This window comes from Gobio gobio (assembly GCF_949357685.1).
Source record: "Gobio gobio genome assembly, chromosome: 20".
In the NCBI taxonomy this organism is placed as follows: Eukaryota; Metazoa; Chordata; class Actinopteri; order Cypriniformes; family Gobionidae; genus Gobio; species Gobio gobio.
In genome coordinates this window covers 47,230,353-47,245,437 of record NC_137113.1, presented here as the reverse complement: position 1 = coordinate 47,245,437, position 15,085 = coordinate 47,230,353, and the positions used below count along the sequence as shown (strand labels likewise).

The window sequence follows — 15,085 nt, the reverse complement described above, 5'->3', positions numbered from 1 at the left end:
GAGTCGATTCAGCAGTTTGTATCGCCAAATTTCAGCAGTTTGGCGGTTTGACACGCGATCCGAATCATGATTCGACTCACTGATTCATAACGCTCCAAACTGCTGAATCGACTCACTGATTCATAACGCTTCGAAGCTTCATGATGCCGTGTTTTGAAATCGTCATCACTATATAAGTCGTTATTTAGGGTTTTTTTGCGCACAAAAACTATTCTCGCCTCTTCATAAAGTTATTGTAGAGCCGCTGTAGTGAGATGGACTTTGTAACTTTAGTCTTTAGTGTCTTTTAAGGGTCTTGAGAGTGTAAAGTGCCTTGAGCCAATGGAGGCCTTTCAGAGCATCAGATTTACACTAAAATATCTTCATTTGTGTCTGAAGATGAACGGAGGTCTGACGGGTGTCCAACCACATGAGGGTGAGGAATTAATGACAGAATTTTAATTTTTGGGTGAACTAACCCTTTAACATATTCGCATCAGAAGTGTGAGAGAAATCGTGTTTTTAGACAGGAGCTTATAGATCAATCCCCTTTGTAGAAAGGCAGTGTATGTTTGATGTAAACAATGAGTCCTCTCTGGGTGCATAATGAACAATAAAACCATGCTAAAAGTCTTGCATGAAAAACTAAATCCGTTTTGCGGTTCTAAAATCACAGTCCGTTTCCCGTCGATCAACTGAATAACACTGAATATGAGGGCCGATGCAGGAGCCGTTTACCCATCACGTTTCCCTGCCGCACGAGAGCATTATGGGATGTCCTGTCGTCTTTTGCTGGCCAGCACAGCCCTCCAGTCGTCGGCCCAGGACAGAAGGCGGCGCTGAGACGGGTTTTCTGGCAGATGTTTGTTGTGGCAGGCGGTGAAGAGGACGTGCTCCCACGAGGGATTGGGCTCCACGCCTTCAACAGAAAAACACAATTAAAATATAAATATTAAAAATGTAAGGATCCTCTCTGGAGAAGTGTTCAGTCTTTCGTTCATGTAAATAGCGAATCCGCAATAGAGACAGAGCGTATTTAGGCCACGCCCACATTGCGTGAGGCTGCCTCATTGTCATCTCGGACTTATAACAAAAAACAGAACAATGTCTAAAAGCTGATATGTGACAAAGTTAGGGATGCACGATATTATCGGCACGACAAGAATGGGGACATTTTGGGATCCTGACACTCAGTGTGTCTCAGTTTGCGTATGTGTGCAGTAAATATGCTGTCACTGTTAAGTCAAATATCCAAATGTCAGTTTTATATATGATATTTCCTGTCTCTGATTATATGACTCTGTCTCAATGGCCTGTATCCACTTTTTTGTCCTTAAACGCTCGTTTTTTGGGTCAATAGCTTATAAAAACTTCTGTGTTTTTGGTTGTGGGTTTTGTTTAGCTTGTTTGCTGTACACTTGGTCACATATCAGCTTTTAGACATTGTTCTGTTTTTCGTTATAAGTCCGAAATGACAAGGAGGCGCTTCACGCAATGCAAAGTCAATGGAGAGCGTTGGATTGTTTCCCCCCCGGTGGGCGTGGCCTTCAGATTATGACGCGTGTCGCTCTGTCTCTATGGTGCGCGCACAACTGGCTTTTAAAGGGAAAGGGAGATGAGACTCTGATTGGTTTATTGCACGTTACACCAAAAACACACCCATGACTCAGTAAAGCTAAACTGTGTGATATTTTCCTCCATCTAGTGGTGAAAAGGTATATGACCATCCAGTGAATATTAGTTTCTGTTCCTCTCAATTCCGATTTCGTTTTAACTCCTACGGTGGCCGATTTAGTCCAAGATTAACATGGCTTCCAGTTCCACCTCGTCCACATTCGTCACGGTGCCATCGAGTGTTAAAACGCCAAAGGCGAAGCTTGAGTTTACGGGAATGTCCCTCTTTGGCTAATGTACTTTCAAGATGGAGGGGCAACATGGCGACCCGCATTCGAACCCTCACCCGTATGTATTTACAATGGCATATTATAAACTTACGAGAATACTTTATTACTTGAAAGAAGTAAATATACATTAATGAGCACATATATTATTTAAAGAACTAAGTGTTTTTAGTAGGGCTGTCAAAAGATTAATCGCGATTAATCACATCCAAAATAAAAGTTTGTGTTTACATAATATATATGTGTGTACTCTGTTATTTATTATTTATATTTAAGAAAAAAAAAATATTTTTATATATAAAACATTTATATTTATATATATTATAGATTATATAAATGTATATACATGCAAATATTTCTTAAATATATACATGAATGTGTGTGTATTTAAAAATAAATAATAATTAACAGAGTACACACACATATATTATGTAAACACACTTTTATTTTGGATGCGATTAATCTTTTGACAGCCCTAGTTTTTAGCTAAGAATAAACTAAAAAAGTTACACAGTGTAGCTTTAAAAAGTAACTAATTGAGTTACAGTTACTTTTTAAGAAAAGTAATGCGTTACGTTACTTTTGCGTTACTTTTCTCACCTGAGCTGGGCTTGTTTTTGTTTTTTTTATAACAAAAAAGTTATATTTTTGTGCAACGGTAAAGCCCTCTTCATACCAAAATTGAAATAATAAGTAAAAATGCAGATTCCCGCATGAACACTAGAGGGCGCAGCTCTGGATAATGGAGAAGAGGATGCAGGAGAAAAAAGTTTGACCAATAAAAACAAAAAAATCTAGTAATTTAGTAATCTATTTTCATCATCAAAGGTCAGCAGCAAGACATTGGTCAATTAAATATAAAGGTAGATTATGCATAAAAATGACTGATTTTATTTATTTTGAGGAGAACAGAATCTTTATTGTGCAAGTGAGATTAATAAATGCTCACATTTAGTCTAGAACTACATTAACCATCATGTTCACACACACACACACACACACACACACACACACACACACACACACACACACACACACACACACACACGCCTCTGCTCTTATGTTTCTCCACATGAGGGCAGGAGAGCTGTCAGTCAAATTAATGTGAGAAAGTAACTCAGATATTTTGTTGTAAATTTGAAAAGTAATGCGTTACTTTACTAGTTACTTGGAAAAAGTAATATTATTACATAACTCAAGTTACTTGTAATGCGTTTCCCCAACACTGCACCTGATATGGAGCGGAGCCGCAGCTCTTACTCACCCAGGATATCAGGTTTGTCGTCTATGAGGATGTCTCCGCTCACGATGGTCTTGTCTCTGGTCAGGATGACCTGCTCCAGGAACTCGGGGCCCAGATGTTTCTCTATCCATGCATACTGTGGACAAACACACGTCATGAGAGGAAAACATGGAAGAAATACTCATTCTAGGATATTATATCTTGTTTGTTTTTTAAAATGTATTGATTTATTTAACAATAGCTTGAAGATGAAAAACTGTATGCATATATACACATCGATCAGGAGTAACATTATGACCTAATATTGTGTTGGTCCCCCTAACGCGTCGAGGAATGGACTCCACTAGACCCCTGAAGGTGTGCTGTGGTATCTGGTCATAATGTTATGCCTATATTAGGCATGTGCCGGTATGAAATTTTCATGTTGCGATTAATTGCTGAAGCTTTTATCACGGCATACGGTATTATCACGATATTGAAATAAGTTGCAAAAAAAAGTGTTGTCATACTATAACAGGTTTAATAACTTTCTTATAACAAAAGAACCAAACATTTAAAATACAATAAAGCAATACACAAAAATGTATAAAGTAAACAAATATTTAAAACAGAGTGAATTATAAAGAACAATAGGTAACACTTTACAATAATGTCTCACTAGTTAATGCATTAACATTAGCAAAGAATGAATAGCTACATTTTTATTATTTTGTTACAAGTTATTATTCTTTGATAATGTTAGTTTAAAAAAGCAACTGTTAGTTAGTGTAAGCTCAAGTCCATTAAATAATACAGTTACAACTTTTGATTTTAATAATGTGTTATTAAAAGCTGAAATGTACATTTAACTAAGATTAATCTATCCATCATAAAAGTGCATCTATCTGTCATAAATGTGCATCTATCATCATAAAAGTGCACCTATCCATCATAAAAGTGCATCTATCCATCATAAATGTGCATCTATCCATCATAAAAGTGCATCTATCCATCATAAAAGAGCATCTATCCATCATAAAAGTGCATCTATCATCATAAAAGTGCATCTATCATCATAAAAGTGCATCTATCTGTCATAAATGTGCATCTATCATCATAAAAGTGCACCTATCCATCATAAAAGTGCATCTATCCATCATAAATGTGCATCTATCCATCATAAAAGTGCATCTATCCATCATAAAAGTGCATCTATCATCATAAAAGTGCATCTATCATCATAAAAGTGCATCTATCTGTCATAAAAGTGCATTTATCCATCATAAAAGTGCATCTAAAACTCCATCTATCATCATAAAAGAGCATCTATCCATCATAAAAGTGCATCTATCTGTCATAAATGTGCATCTATCTGTCATAAATGTGCATCTATCTGTCATAAATGTGCATCTATCTGTCATAAATGTGCATCTATCCATCATAAATGTGCATCTATCCATCATAAAAGTGCATCTATCCATCATAAATGTGCGTTTGTTAATGAATGAACTAATGTTAAATAATAGAGCCTTATTGTAAAGTGTGTGATTGAACAAGAGTCAGAACATATTCAATCAATATCTATGGCATGTCAGATTAAAATATAAAATATTTAAGTTTGAAAATGAATAGCCTTAAGTCTTTAAGTATTGAAGGGGTGGTAAACCACGATTTCACTATTCTAACTTTAGCTAGCGTGTAATGTTGCTGCTTGAGCATAAACAACATCTGCAAAGTTACAAAATTCAAAGTTTAAAGCAAAGGGAGATATTTGCTTTTAAAGAAATCAGTTTCTAAGAACTACAGCAAACGGCCAGTAGGCGACTACACACATTCCTCCAGGGTTGGTGACATCAACAGGCTCAATATTTACATAAACCCCTCCTCCGAGAATATTAAATAGGGGGGGTTGTGGTATAGTAGGCTGGAGTGTTGTTGCCGCAATGCCGAGGAAACGCTGTTATTTTCATCCGGATTGCAGGTCTGGGGTACTTGCTCTGTTCAGCCTTCCTAGGGACAGGGGTGCGTTGCAGAGCGTTTAACACACAGCATGTTATATGCACGTGTGTATGAGACGGAGGGGAATCAGGCGCGCGCAGGGCTCCCTGCAGCACAATTCACGGAGGAAAACATCCACCATCTTCGCGAGTTCAATGCCGGATTTGCACAACGTCAGCTGCGTGAAAAAAACACTGCCGGTGCGTGGATGCACGACGCGCGCGCTGCACATTTCACGGAGGAAAACTTCCACAAACTTCGCGCGTTCAATACAGGATATGCACAACGGCTTGTCCTGAAAGCTGGATTTACAAACAGAAGCTGTTTACGGGCCACAACCTGTAAGTCTGATTTATTTCCATCGATGTGTTTTCCTGTAATAGGTTGTACATTGTAGCAAGGAAGTAAACAGATGACAACACTGTTCTGCAAACCAGTCTGTTAAATGCTCATTCATACTTAACGTTATCCGACGAACACCTAACGTTACAAACACTAACGTTAAAATCTCAACAGCGAACCTGACATTAGTGTAAATGATTCTTTGATTAGAGCTTTTATGTGTTGTTTATCTGCAGGCATGCTAAACATGGTTCTGTGTGTGATTTGGTTACTAGTTAAAGCCAGTGTTTAGTGTTTTGGGTTAATAGTTCTTGCGACAGATATTTGGCTATAATCGTTCTAAAAATACAAAAGTAACAGTGCCATTCAGTAGCGATCACTATAGATCCGCAGTCTTTACTCATTAGGACTGAACAGGTTCTGCTCGATCATCTTCACTCAAATGTTCTGGGTCTGATTCGGGCTCAGATTGGTATGGTTTTATTGACGCCATTGTTTCTAATACTGACCAAAGCACAGCCTCCGGTAAGGGGCGTGACGTTTCCGATAAACGTGCACTGCGGTTAGCGAATCACAACACACTGGGCCAGCTAACCAATCAGAGCCCATTGCGTATTTTTGAGGGACTGGCTTCATATAACCCGGAAAGCATCAGACCGTTTTACAAGGAGGGACAGAGCAGTGTAGAATAAAGGTCAAATATATGAAAAATAATGATTTTTTTTTTTTTAAACGAAGCATGAACACATGTTACAGTGCACCCCAAACACAATCAAGCCTTCAAAAGAATGTGTTTTACCACCACTTTAAGTATTAGGTTATGTGATGACGAGCACAGTATGCTTTTGTTTACGAGGGTTAACGACCGCGGTTCTGCTGTTCCTCTTTGACGTGTTGTTCATTTTAAACGGTTGATGGGTAAAGTATTCTTAAAATGCATTTTAAAAATCAGAATAATTCGTAATAAATAATTATGTGCCCACGATAATAATATTGTGCATGTTCATTATTGCGGTATATCGTATTACCGTATACCGGCACATGTCTAGCCTATATATATATATATATATGGTAAAAAGAGAGAAAATTTAGGTCACTTATTAAATAAGCAATTTAACATTGATAGAATGATCAAGTGAACTTAAGCAGAAGTTTTGTTAAGTATTTTTTCTAAATTCTAAGAAATAATAGAAGAATAACTAAAGATTTTTGATGATATTTTCTTTATTACGATATCAAGATTTTGACTTCATACTGTGCAAAAATTCTGTTCATGATGTGAGTTCGAGTCACTGTATTAAATGCATTTCAGAAAAAAAAAATAGATATAACTAATATAATATAATAATATAAATAATGGGTCACTTTATTTTAATGTTCCCATGTTACGGTGCATGAGTAATATAAATTAACAACACACACACACAAACACACACACTCACACACACACACACACACACACACACACACACACACACACACACACACACACACACACACACACACACACACACACACACACACACACACACACACACAAACAAACACACACACTCTCACACACACACAGAAATACATTTGTTATTGCTGTTCAGTTCATTGCATTTTGATGTTCATGTTGTGTATTTTTTACTCAATATGTAATATAACTGTTAATTTCTGTTAATATTTGTTCAGTTACAGTTAGTAACTGAAGTGTAGATAACATTTGTAGAATTATAAGAAAATCAGATGTTTGAAATAAATGATAAACTCTAAAGACTCCGACTTTTCTCTTGTTCATTGTAATAATAATGTAACATCATTGAAAAAAATATTTTTTTCAGTACAAAAAAATGATAAACTTTGAAAAAATGTATTAATTTTAATTGTTATAATTGTGATTTCATAACATTTAGATATGAATCCAACTGAAAAACACTTGTGAAAAGATGTCGTTCAGTCAAATAGCAAATAGTGGAGCTCTGCAGACATTTACTGCTAAAAGTCTTTTTATTTTTTTATTTTAAAACTGTATTTTCCAAAAGATGGGCAAAAATCTTACACTAAACCATGTGAAATTATCCATGTTATCCCCACGAACGAAATTTAGAAATTTAGGCTTTTATAAAGTTAATTTTACATTAAAAAACAGATTTTGTGTGAAAATCCATTAAAAAAAATATTTATTTATTTATTTATATAAATTTAAAATGTATTATAAATACTCCAAAAACTGCACAGATGTTGAGTAAAAACATTAATAAACAGAATAAAAATTACATTTGTTCTAAAAAAACCTATTGTTTTGTTACAAAATTACATTTTGTTGCCTGGGGTCTGTGGAGACCCCAAAGAGCCTGAGTGTAATTCTCACCTTCTCATACGGGCAGAAGCTGTAATGCTTTATTGGGCTGGTGCAAATGAAGACATCTGTACTGGGTGAAGCAAAGAGAAACCAGGCAAGAGTCATTTTACAGCTAGTAATATCCAGACAAACATTTACTCAAGGGAGATTATTATTACTAGCCGTGCTTATCTGTCTATTATGTTCTTCTGGAGGGTGGATGATTTAGGAGACACTCATTGATTAATTTCCGACTCCATTAACCCCAGACTCGGGCTGAAGCCAAACCTCTGCACTTACTTCTCCATCCTGGACATCTCCTTCACCGCCTCCACTCCTCCAGGAAGAGGATCCAGGTCCACAAAGAAGTTTTTTGACTCCCAAATGCTGATGGCCTTGTCCTGGATTCAGAGCAAACTTTGATTAGAAAGTTATATGTGTTTTTGTTATGTTTCCTGATGAATCTGATTAATATATATATTAGTCCATGTCCTTGTAAAATAAGCCAACAGACCGGTTTAGGCTAGTTAATGTATCATATTTAATGCATGAATTTGTTTGTAATATTTCAACTGGACTGAAGCAGCTTCGGTTTACTTGATTGTTGATTTGTCAATCATCATTATATTGCATTATAAAACTACAGAGCTTTGGGCATTAAATATCATCTCACTAAAACATATAATTGGCAGATATTGATATTGATATACATTACAAGCATCAGAATTTCATCACTTTTAGTCTATATCAATATCAGCATCTGCACCAAATTACATATTTTTGTAATATATTATAGGGTCATTCCATGTCGAATCAACCAAATTTCTTAGACTTCCCCGTCTCAAATTTTAGATTTGGTTAATATCTTCATATCTCTGGGACTGAACCATCGAGGGCCTTCAAAGATGCCAAAAGAAGTTTGTTAAGAAACAGAATCTAAAAGGATATCTGTAATACTTATTGAGTTATAGGCAAGCAAACTTGGTGTAAAGAACAAAAAAAGTGCTTATTTCCCATTTTTGAACAGTCCCCGTTGGCGTATAATGAAACAAATATTGCTAAAGTCAACAGATTTCACTAATAGATCTACCAATCTCTGTGTGAAAGTAAAATAATGATGCTGCCATCTTTCTAAAGTCATTTTTACACCCCTAATATAGCTCTAAATCTGTCTTTTTGACCCTCTTAAAAATATTTACATACTCATACATCCATGACACTTAATATTTTGGCTTTCATCACTATTTATGTTTGTCTTTCTTCGGAAAAAAATATTAACAAAATCAAAAATTTGAGATGGGAAGATGGCATTCTTCTTTCAGACTAATACAATCAGAGTTTTAAATATTTAAAAAAAATTCCAAGCTTTATAATGGCAGTGAAACGTGCATCCATCCATCATAAAAGTGCATCCATTCATCATAAAAGTGCATCCATTCATCATAAAAGTGAATCTATCCATCATAAAAGTGCATCTATTCATCATAAAAGTGCATCTATTCATCATAAAAGTGCATCCATTCATCATAAAAGTGAATCTATCCATCATAAAAGTGCATCTATCCATCATAAAAGTGAATCTATCCATCATAAAAGTGCATCTATTCATCATAAAAGTGCATCCATTCATCATAAAAGTGCATCTATTCATCATAAAAGTACATCCATTCATCATAAAAGTGCATCCATCCATCATAAAAGAGCATCCATCCATCATAAAAGTGCATCCATTCATCATAAAAGTGCATCCATTCATCATAAAAGTGAATCTATCCATCATAAAAGTGCATCTATCCATCATAAAAGAGCATCTATCCATCATAAAAGTTAATCTATCATCATAAAAGTGCATCTATCCATCATAAAAGTGCATCTATCCATCATAAAAGTGCATCTATCCATCATAAAAGAGCATCTATCCATCATAAAAGTGCATCTATCCGTCATAAAAGTGCATCTATCCATCATAAAAGACCATCTATCCATCATAAAAGACCATCTATCCATCATAAAAGTGCATCTATGCATCATAAAAGACCATCTATCCATCATAAAAGACCATCTATCCGTCATAAAAGACCATCTATCCATCATAAAAGTGCATCTATCCATCATAAAAGTGCATCTATCCATCATAAAAGACCATCTATCCGTCATAAAAGTGCATCTATGCATCATAAAAGACCATCTATCCATCATAAAAGACCATCTATCCATCATAAAAGACCATCTATCCGTCATAAAAGTGCATCTATGCATCATAAAAGACCATCTATCCATCATAAAAGTGCATCTATCCATCATAAAAGTGCATCTATCCATCATAAAAGTGCATCTATGCATCATAAAAGACCATCTATCCATCATAAAAGACCATCTATCCGTCATAAAAGTGCATCTATCCGTCATAAAAGTGCATCTATCCATCATAAAAGAGCATCTATCCATCATAAAAGACCATCTATCCGTCATAAAAGTGCATCTATCCATCATAAAAGACCATCTATCCATCATAAAAGACCATCTATCCGTCATAAAAGTGCATCTATCCGTCATAAAAGTGCATCTATCCATCATAAAAGACCATCTATCCATCATAAAAGACCATCTATCCGTCATAAAAGTGCATCTATGCATCATAAAAGACCATCTATCCATCATAAAAGACCATCTATCCATCATAAAAGTGCATCTATGCATCATAAAAGACCATCTATCCATCATAAAAGTGCATCTATCCATCATAAAAGTGCATCTATCCATCATAAAAGACCATCTATCCATCATAAAAGACCATCTATCCGTCATAAAAGTGCATCTATGCATCATAAAAGACCATCTATCCATCATAAAAGACCATCTATCCGTCATAAAAGTGCATCTATGCATCATAAAAGACCATCTATCCATCATAAAAGACCATCTATCCATCATAAAAGACCATCTATCCATCATAAAAGTGCATCTATCCATCATAAAAGTGCATCTATCCATCATAAAAGTGCATCTATCCATCATAAAAGACCATCTATCCGTCATAAAAGTGCATCTATCCGTCATAAAAGTGCATCTATCCATCATAAAAGTGCATCTATCCATCATAAAAGTGCATCTATCCATCATAAAAGAGCATCTATCCATCATAAAAGTGCATCTATCCGTCATAAAAGTGCATCTATCCATCATAAAAGACCATCTATCCATCATAAAAGTGCATCTATCCATCATAAAAGTGCATCTATGCATCATAAAAGACCATCTATCCATCATAAAAGACCATCTATCCGTCATAAAAGTGCATCTATCCATCATAAAAGTGCATCTATCCATCATAAAAGTGCATCTATCCATCATAAAAGACCATCTATCCGTCATAAAAGTGCATCTATCCGTCATAAAAGTGCATCTATCCATCATAAAAGACCATCTATCCATCATAAAAGTGCATCTATCCATCATAAAAGTGCATCTATGCATCATAAAAGACCATCTATCCATCATAAAAGACCATCTATCCGTCATAAAAGTGCATCTATCCGTCATAAAAGTGCATCTATCCATCATAAAAGAGCATCTATCCATCATAAAAGTTAATCTATCCATCATAAAAGTGCATCTATCCATCATAAAAGTGCATCTATCCATCATAAAAGTGCATCTATCCATCATAAAAGAGCATCTATCCATCATAAAAGTGCATCTATCCATCATAAAAGTGCATCTATCCATCATAAAAGAGCATCTATCCATCATAAAAGTGCATCTATCCATCATAAAAGTTAATCTATCCATCATAAAAGTGCATCTATCCATCATAAAAGACCATCTATCCGTCATAAAAGTGCATCTATCCGTCATAAAAGTGCATCTATCCATCATAAAAGTTAATCTATCCATCATAAAAGTGCATCTATCCATCATAAAAGAGCATCTATCCATCATAAAAGTGCATCTATCCATCATAAAAGTTAATCTATCCATCATAAAAGTGCATCTATCATCATAAAAGTGCATCTATCCATCATAAAAGTGCATCTATCCATCATAAAAGAGCATCTATCCATCATAAAAGTTAATCTATCCATCATAAAAGTGCATCTATCATCATAAAAGTGCATCTATCCATCATAAAAGTGCATCTATCCATCATAAAAGAGCATCTATCCATCATAAAAGTTAATCTATCCATCATAAAAGTGCATCTATCCATCATAAAAGTGCATCTATCCATCATAAAAGTTAATCTATCCATCATAAAAGTGCATCTATCCATCATAAAAGTGCATCTATCCATCATAAAAGTTAATCTATCCATCATAAAAGTGCATCTATCCATCATAAAAGTTAATCTATCCATCATAAAAGTGCATCTATCCATCATAAAAGTGCATCTATCCATCATAAAAGAGCATCTATCCATCATAAAAGTGCATCTATCCATCATAAAAGTTAATCTATCCATCATAAAAGTGCATCTATCCATCATAAAAGTGCATCTATCCATCATAAAAGTGCATCTATCCATCATAAAAGTGCATCTATCCATCATAAAAGTGCATCTATCCATCATAAAAGTGCATCTATCCATCATAAAAGAGCATCTATCCATCATAAAAGTGCATCTATCCATCATAAAAGTTAATCTATCCATCATAAAAGTGCATCTATCCATCATAAAAGACCATCTATCCGTCATAAAAGTGCATCTATCCGTCATAAAAGTGCATCTATCCATCATAAAAGTGCATCTATCCATCATAAAAGTGCATCTATCCATCATAAAAGAGCATCTATCCATCATAAAAGTGCATCTATCCATCATAAAAGTGCATCTATCCATCATAAAAGTGCATCTATCCATCATAAAAGTGCATCTATCCATCATAAAAGTGCATCTATCCATCATAAAAGTGCATCTATCCATTATAAAAGTGCATCTATCCATCATAAAAGTGCATCTATCCATCATAAAAGTGCATCTATCCGTCATAAAAGTGCATCTATCCATCATAAAAGAGCATCTATCCATCATAAAAGTGCATCTATCCATCATAAAAGTGCATCTATCCATCATAAAAGTGCATCTATCCATCATAAAAGTGCATCTATCCATCATAAAAGTGCATCTATCCATCATAAAAGTGCATCTATCATCATAAAAGTGCATCAATCCATCATTAAAGAGCATCTATCCATCATAAAAGTGCATCTATCCATCATAAAAGTGCATCTATCCATCATAAAAGTGCATCTATCCATCATAAAAGTGCATCTATCCATCATAAAAGTGCATCAATCCATCATTAAAGAGCATCTATCCATCATAAAAGTTAATCTATCCATCATAAAAGTGCATCTATCCATCATAAAAGTTAATCTATCCATCATAAAAGTGCATCTATCATCATAAAAGTACATCCATCCATCATAAAAGTTAATCTATCCATCATAAAAGTGCATCTATCCATCATAAAGGTACATCTATCTGTCATATGCTGGAACGCGCGGACGACAGTTAGCAGAAGTTAGAGATTACAGTTTGTAAAGTTTTAAATATGGATATGTTCTAACACAAACGCATTGATTCGCTTCAGAAGGCATAACCCCCGGAGCCGTGTGGAGCAGTTGTATGATGGATAGATGCACTTTTATGGAGTTCAAAACAGAAACAGCCATTATAAATCTTGGATTAGCCAGGATATATATTAACATAACTCTGATTGCCTGAAAGAAGAATGTCATATACACCTAGGATGACTTGAGGGCGAGTAAAATCTTTATTTTGGGGTGAACTATCCCTTTAAGGTTTAAGAAACTGTTCCATTTCACCAAATTAACTATGATATGTCAGTCACACTTACACACAGGTCACTCCTTATGTGTCCATACTGAGAGGACACCCAGAATCCTCTTCTGTCCTCTAAGGATATAAAGGGCTCGTTGGGGAACCTCGTCTTGAACTTCTTCAGAAATCCCCCCTCGAAGTCCGCGATGACCCCGTCCATGTCCACCAGAACTCGCAGTTTTCTGTTATTCGTACACATATTTACACTGCTTTGATAGTGAAAGCCCGAGCTCCTCTCGAGCCACCGTACAATCCTCGGAAATAAAGTCATCATAAACCTCTTAATGTCCGTCCAAATCCAATGTAGTCACTTGGTAGTGTGTATGAAACCTTATGCTAGTGATGCTGATTGCTAGCACTTCTCATTCTGTTGGCTCTCTATTGTTTGAGCGCGTTTGTGTGACTGTTGCGGACTCTTTTGTTAGTTTCTGAGGGGTCAGAGGGTCTCATGTTTTTCCAGCGGTCGCTGGTGTTGAATTGCAGTTTTGACCTCCCCTATTTGTTTACAACTGCAAATGTTTACAGCTAAAGTCAAACGCGATGTGCGAAATCAAGCTAGCACATTGTTGATACAGTAGTGTGTGTCGTTTTAATCTGACCACGTTGTTTACATCCTCAAAATCATGCTGGAAACTAGTGGCTATTTTTGCTATCCTGTCAGTAAACAAACCGAGGCTTCTGGGTTCCGGAAGTAAAAATCCCATTCATTTTCTCCATAGAGGAATTCATTTTTTTATTCCAATTTAGAAACCGTATTTAGAAAGACCTACTATGAGCTACGAGGTTGTTAATTGATTGTATCTGTCAGCCAGCATTATTTCAAATTCTATATTTTTAAAATAATAACGTTTAACGTGCATTCCTCTTGTAAAACTACATTACCCATGATTCTGCAAAAATACAACTTCACCATTAAGCAAGGAAACTGCTTAAATATTATATTTTGTAATATACATACATATACTGCTTCTATATACATAATCAACACATTTAAAATAATAGTTTTATATGAATCCATCGTTTATTTCATTATGCAGTGCATTGTGGGATTGTAGTTCGTTCTCTCGTTAAAGCCGTCATGTTTACAGTCTTCCACCTTTGTCTTTTTGTCCGCTTTTAAAAGACTTTTTTGAGCTCAAATCATAGTTTGTAATATTTTGATTCTCCTCATAGCTAGTGGCTTTGGTTCATGGTTTGTTAGTAATTTTGTTCACGGTCTATGGTTAATCCTCGCGGGAAAAATTCTACCGGAAACAAGGCTGACAGAACTTTTTAACGCGAGCTCTACAAAATTAATATATTTTAAATGATGTCACATATCCAAAGCTACGTATACATGAACAAATGTTCTCTTAGCTCATGAGCTAAGCAAATAAATATTAATTATTAAATAATTATTTGTTTAATTTTTTTTACATTTAAATGTAATACAATGTTTTCCTTTAAATTTTTCTCTAAAATTATGGAAAATA

The 15,085-nt window shown here is 35.2% G+C and overlaps 1 protein-coding gene across 1 annotated transcript; it reads right to left on the bottom strand.

The window, feature by feature from the left end:
- Positions 1 to 549: 549 nt before the first annotated feature.
- Positions 550 to 14,275, bottom strand: nt5m (5',3'-nucleotidase, mitochondrial). The gene is made up of 5 exons (XM_079845731.1): positions 13,630 to 14,275; positions 8,069 to 8,169; positions 7,799 to 7,859; positions 3,145 to 3,259; positions 550 to 898 (listed from the first exon to the last, which is right to left on the bottom strand). Exons 1-5 carry the CDS (start codon positions 13,885 to 13,887, stop codon positions 747 to 749), a joined length of 687 nt encoding a protein of 228 aa, XP_079701857.1. The 5' UTR covers positions 13,888 to 14,275; the 3' UTR covers positions 550 to 746.
- Positions 14,276 to 15,085: the final 810 nt, after the last annotated feature.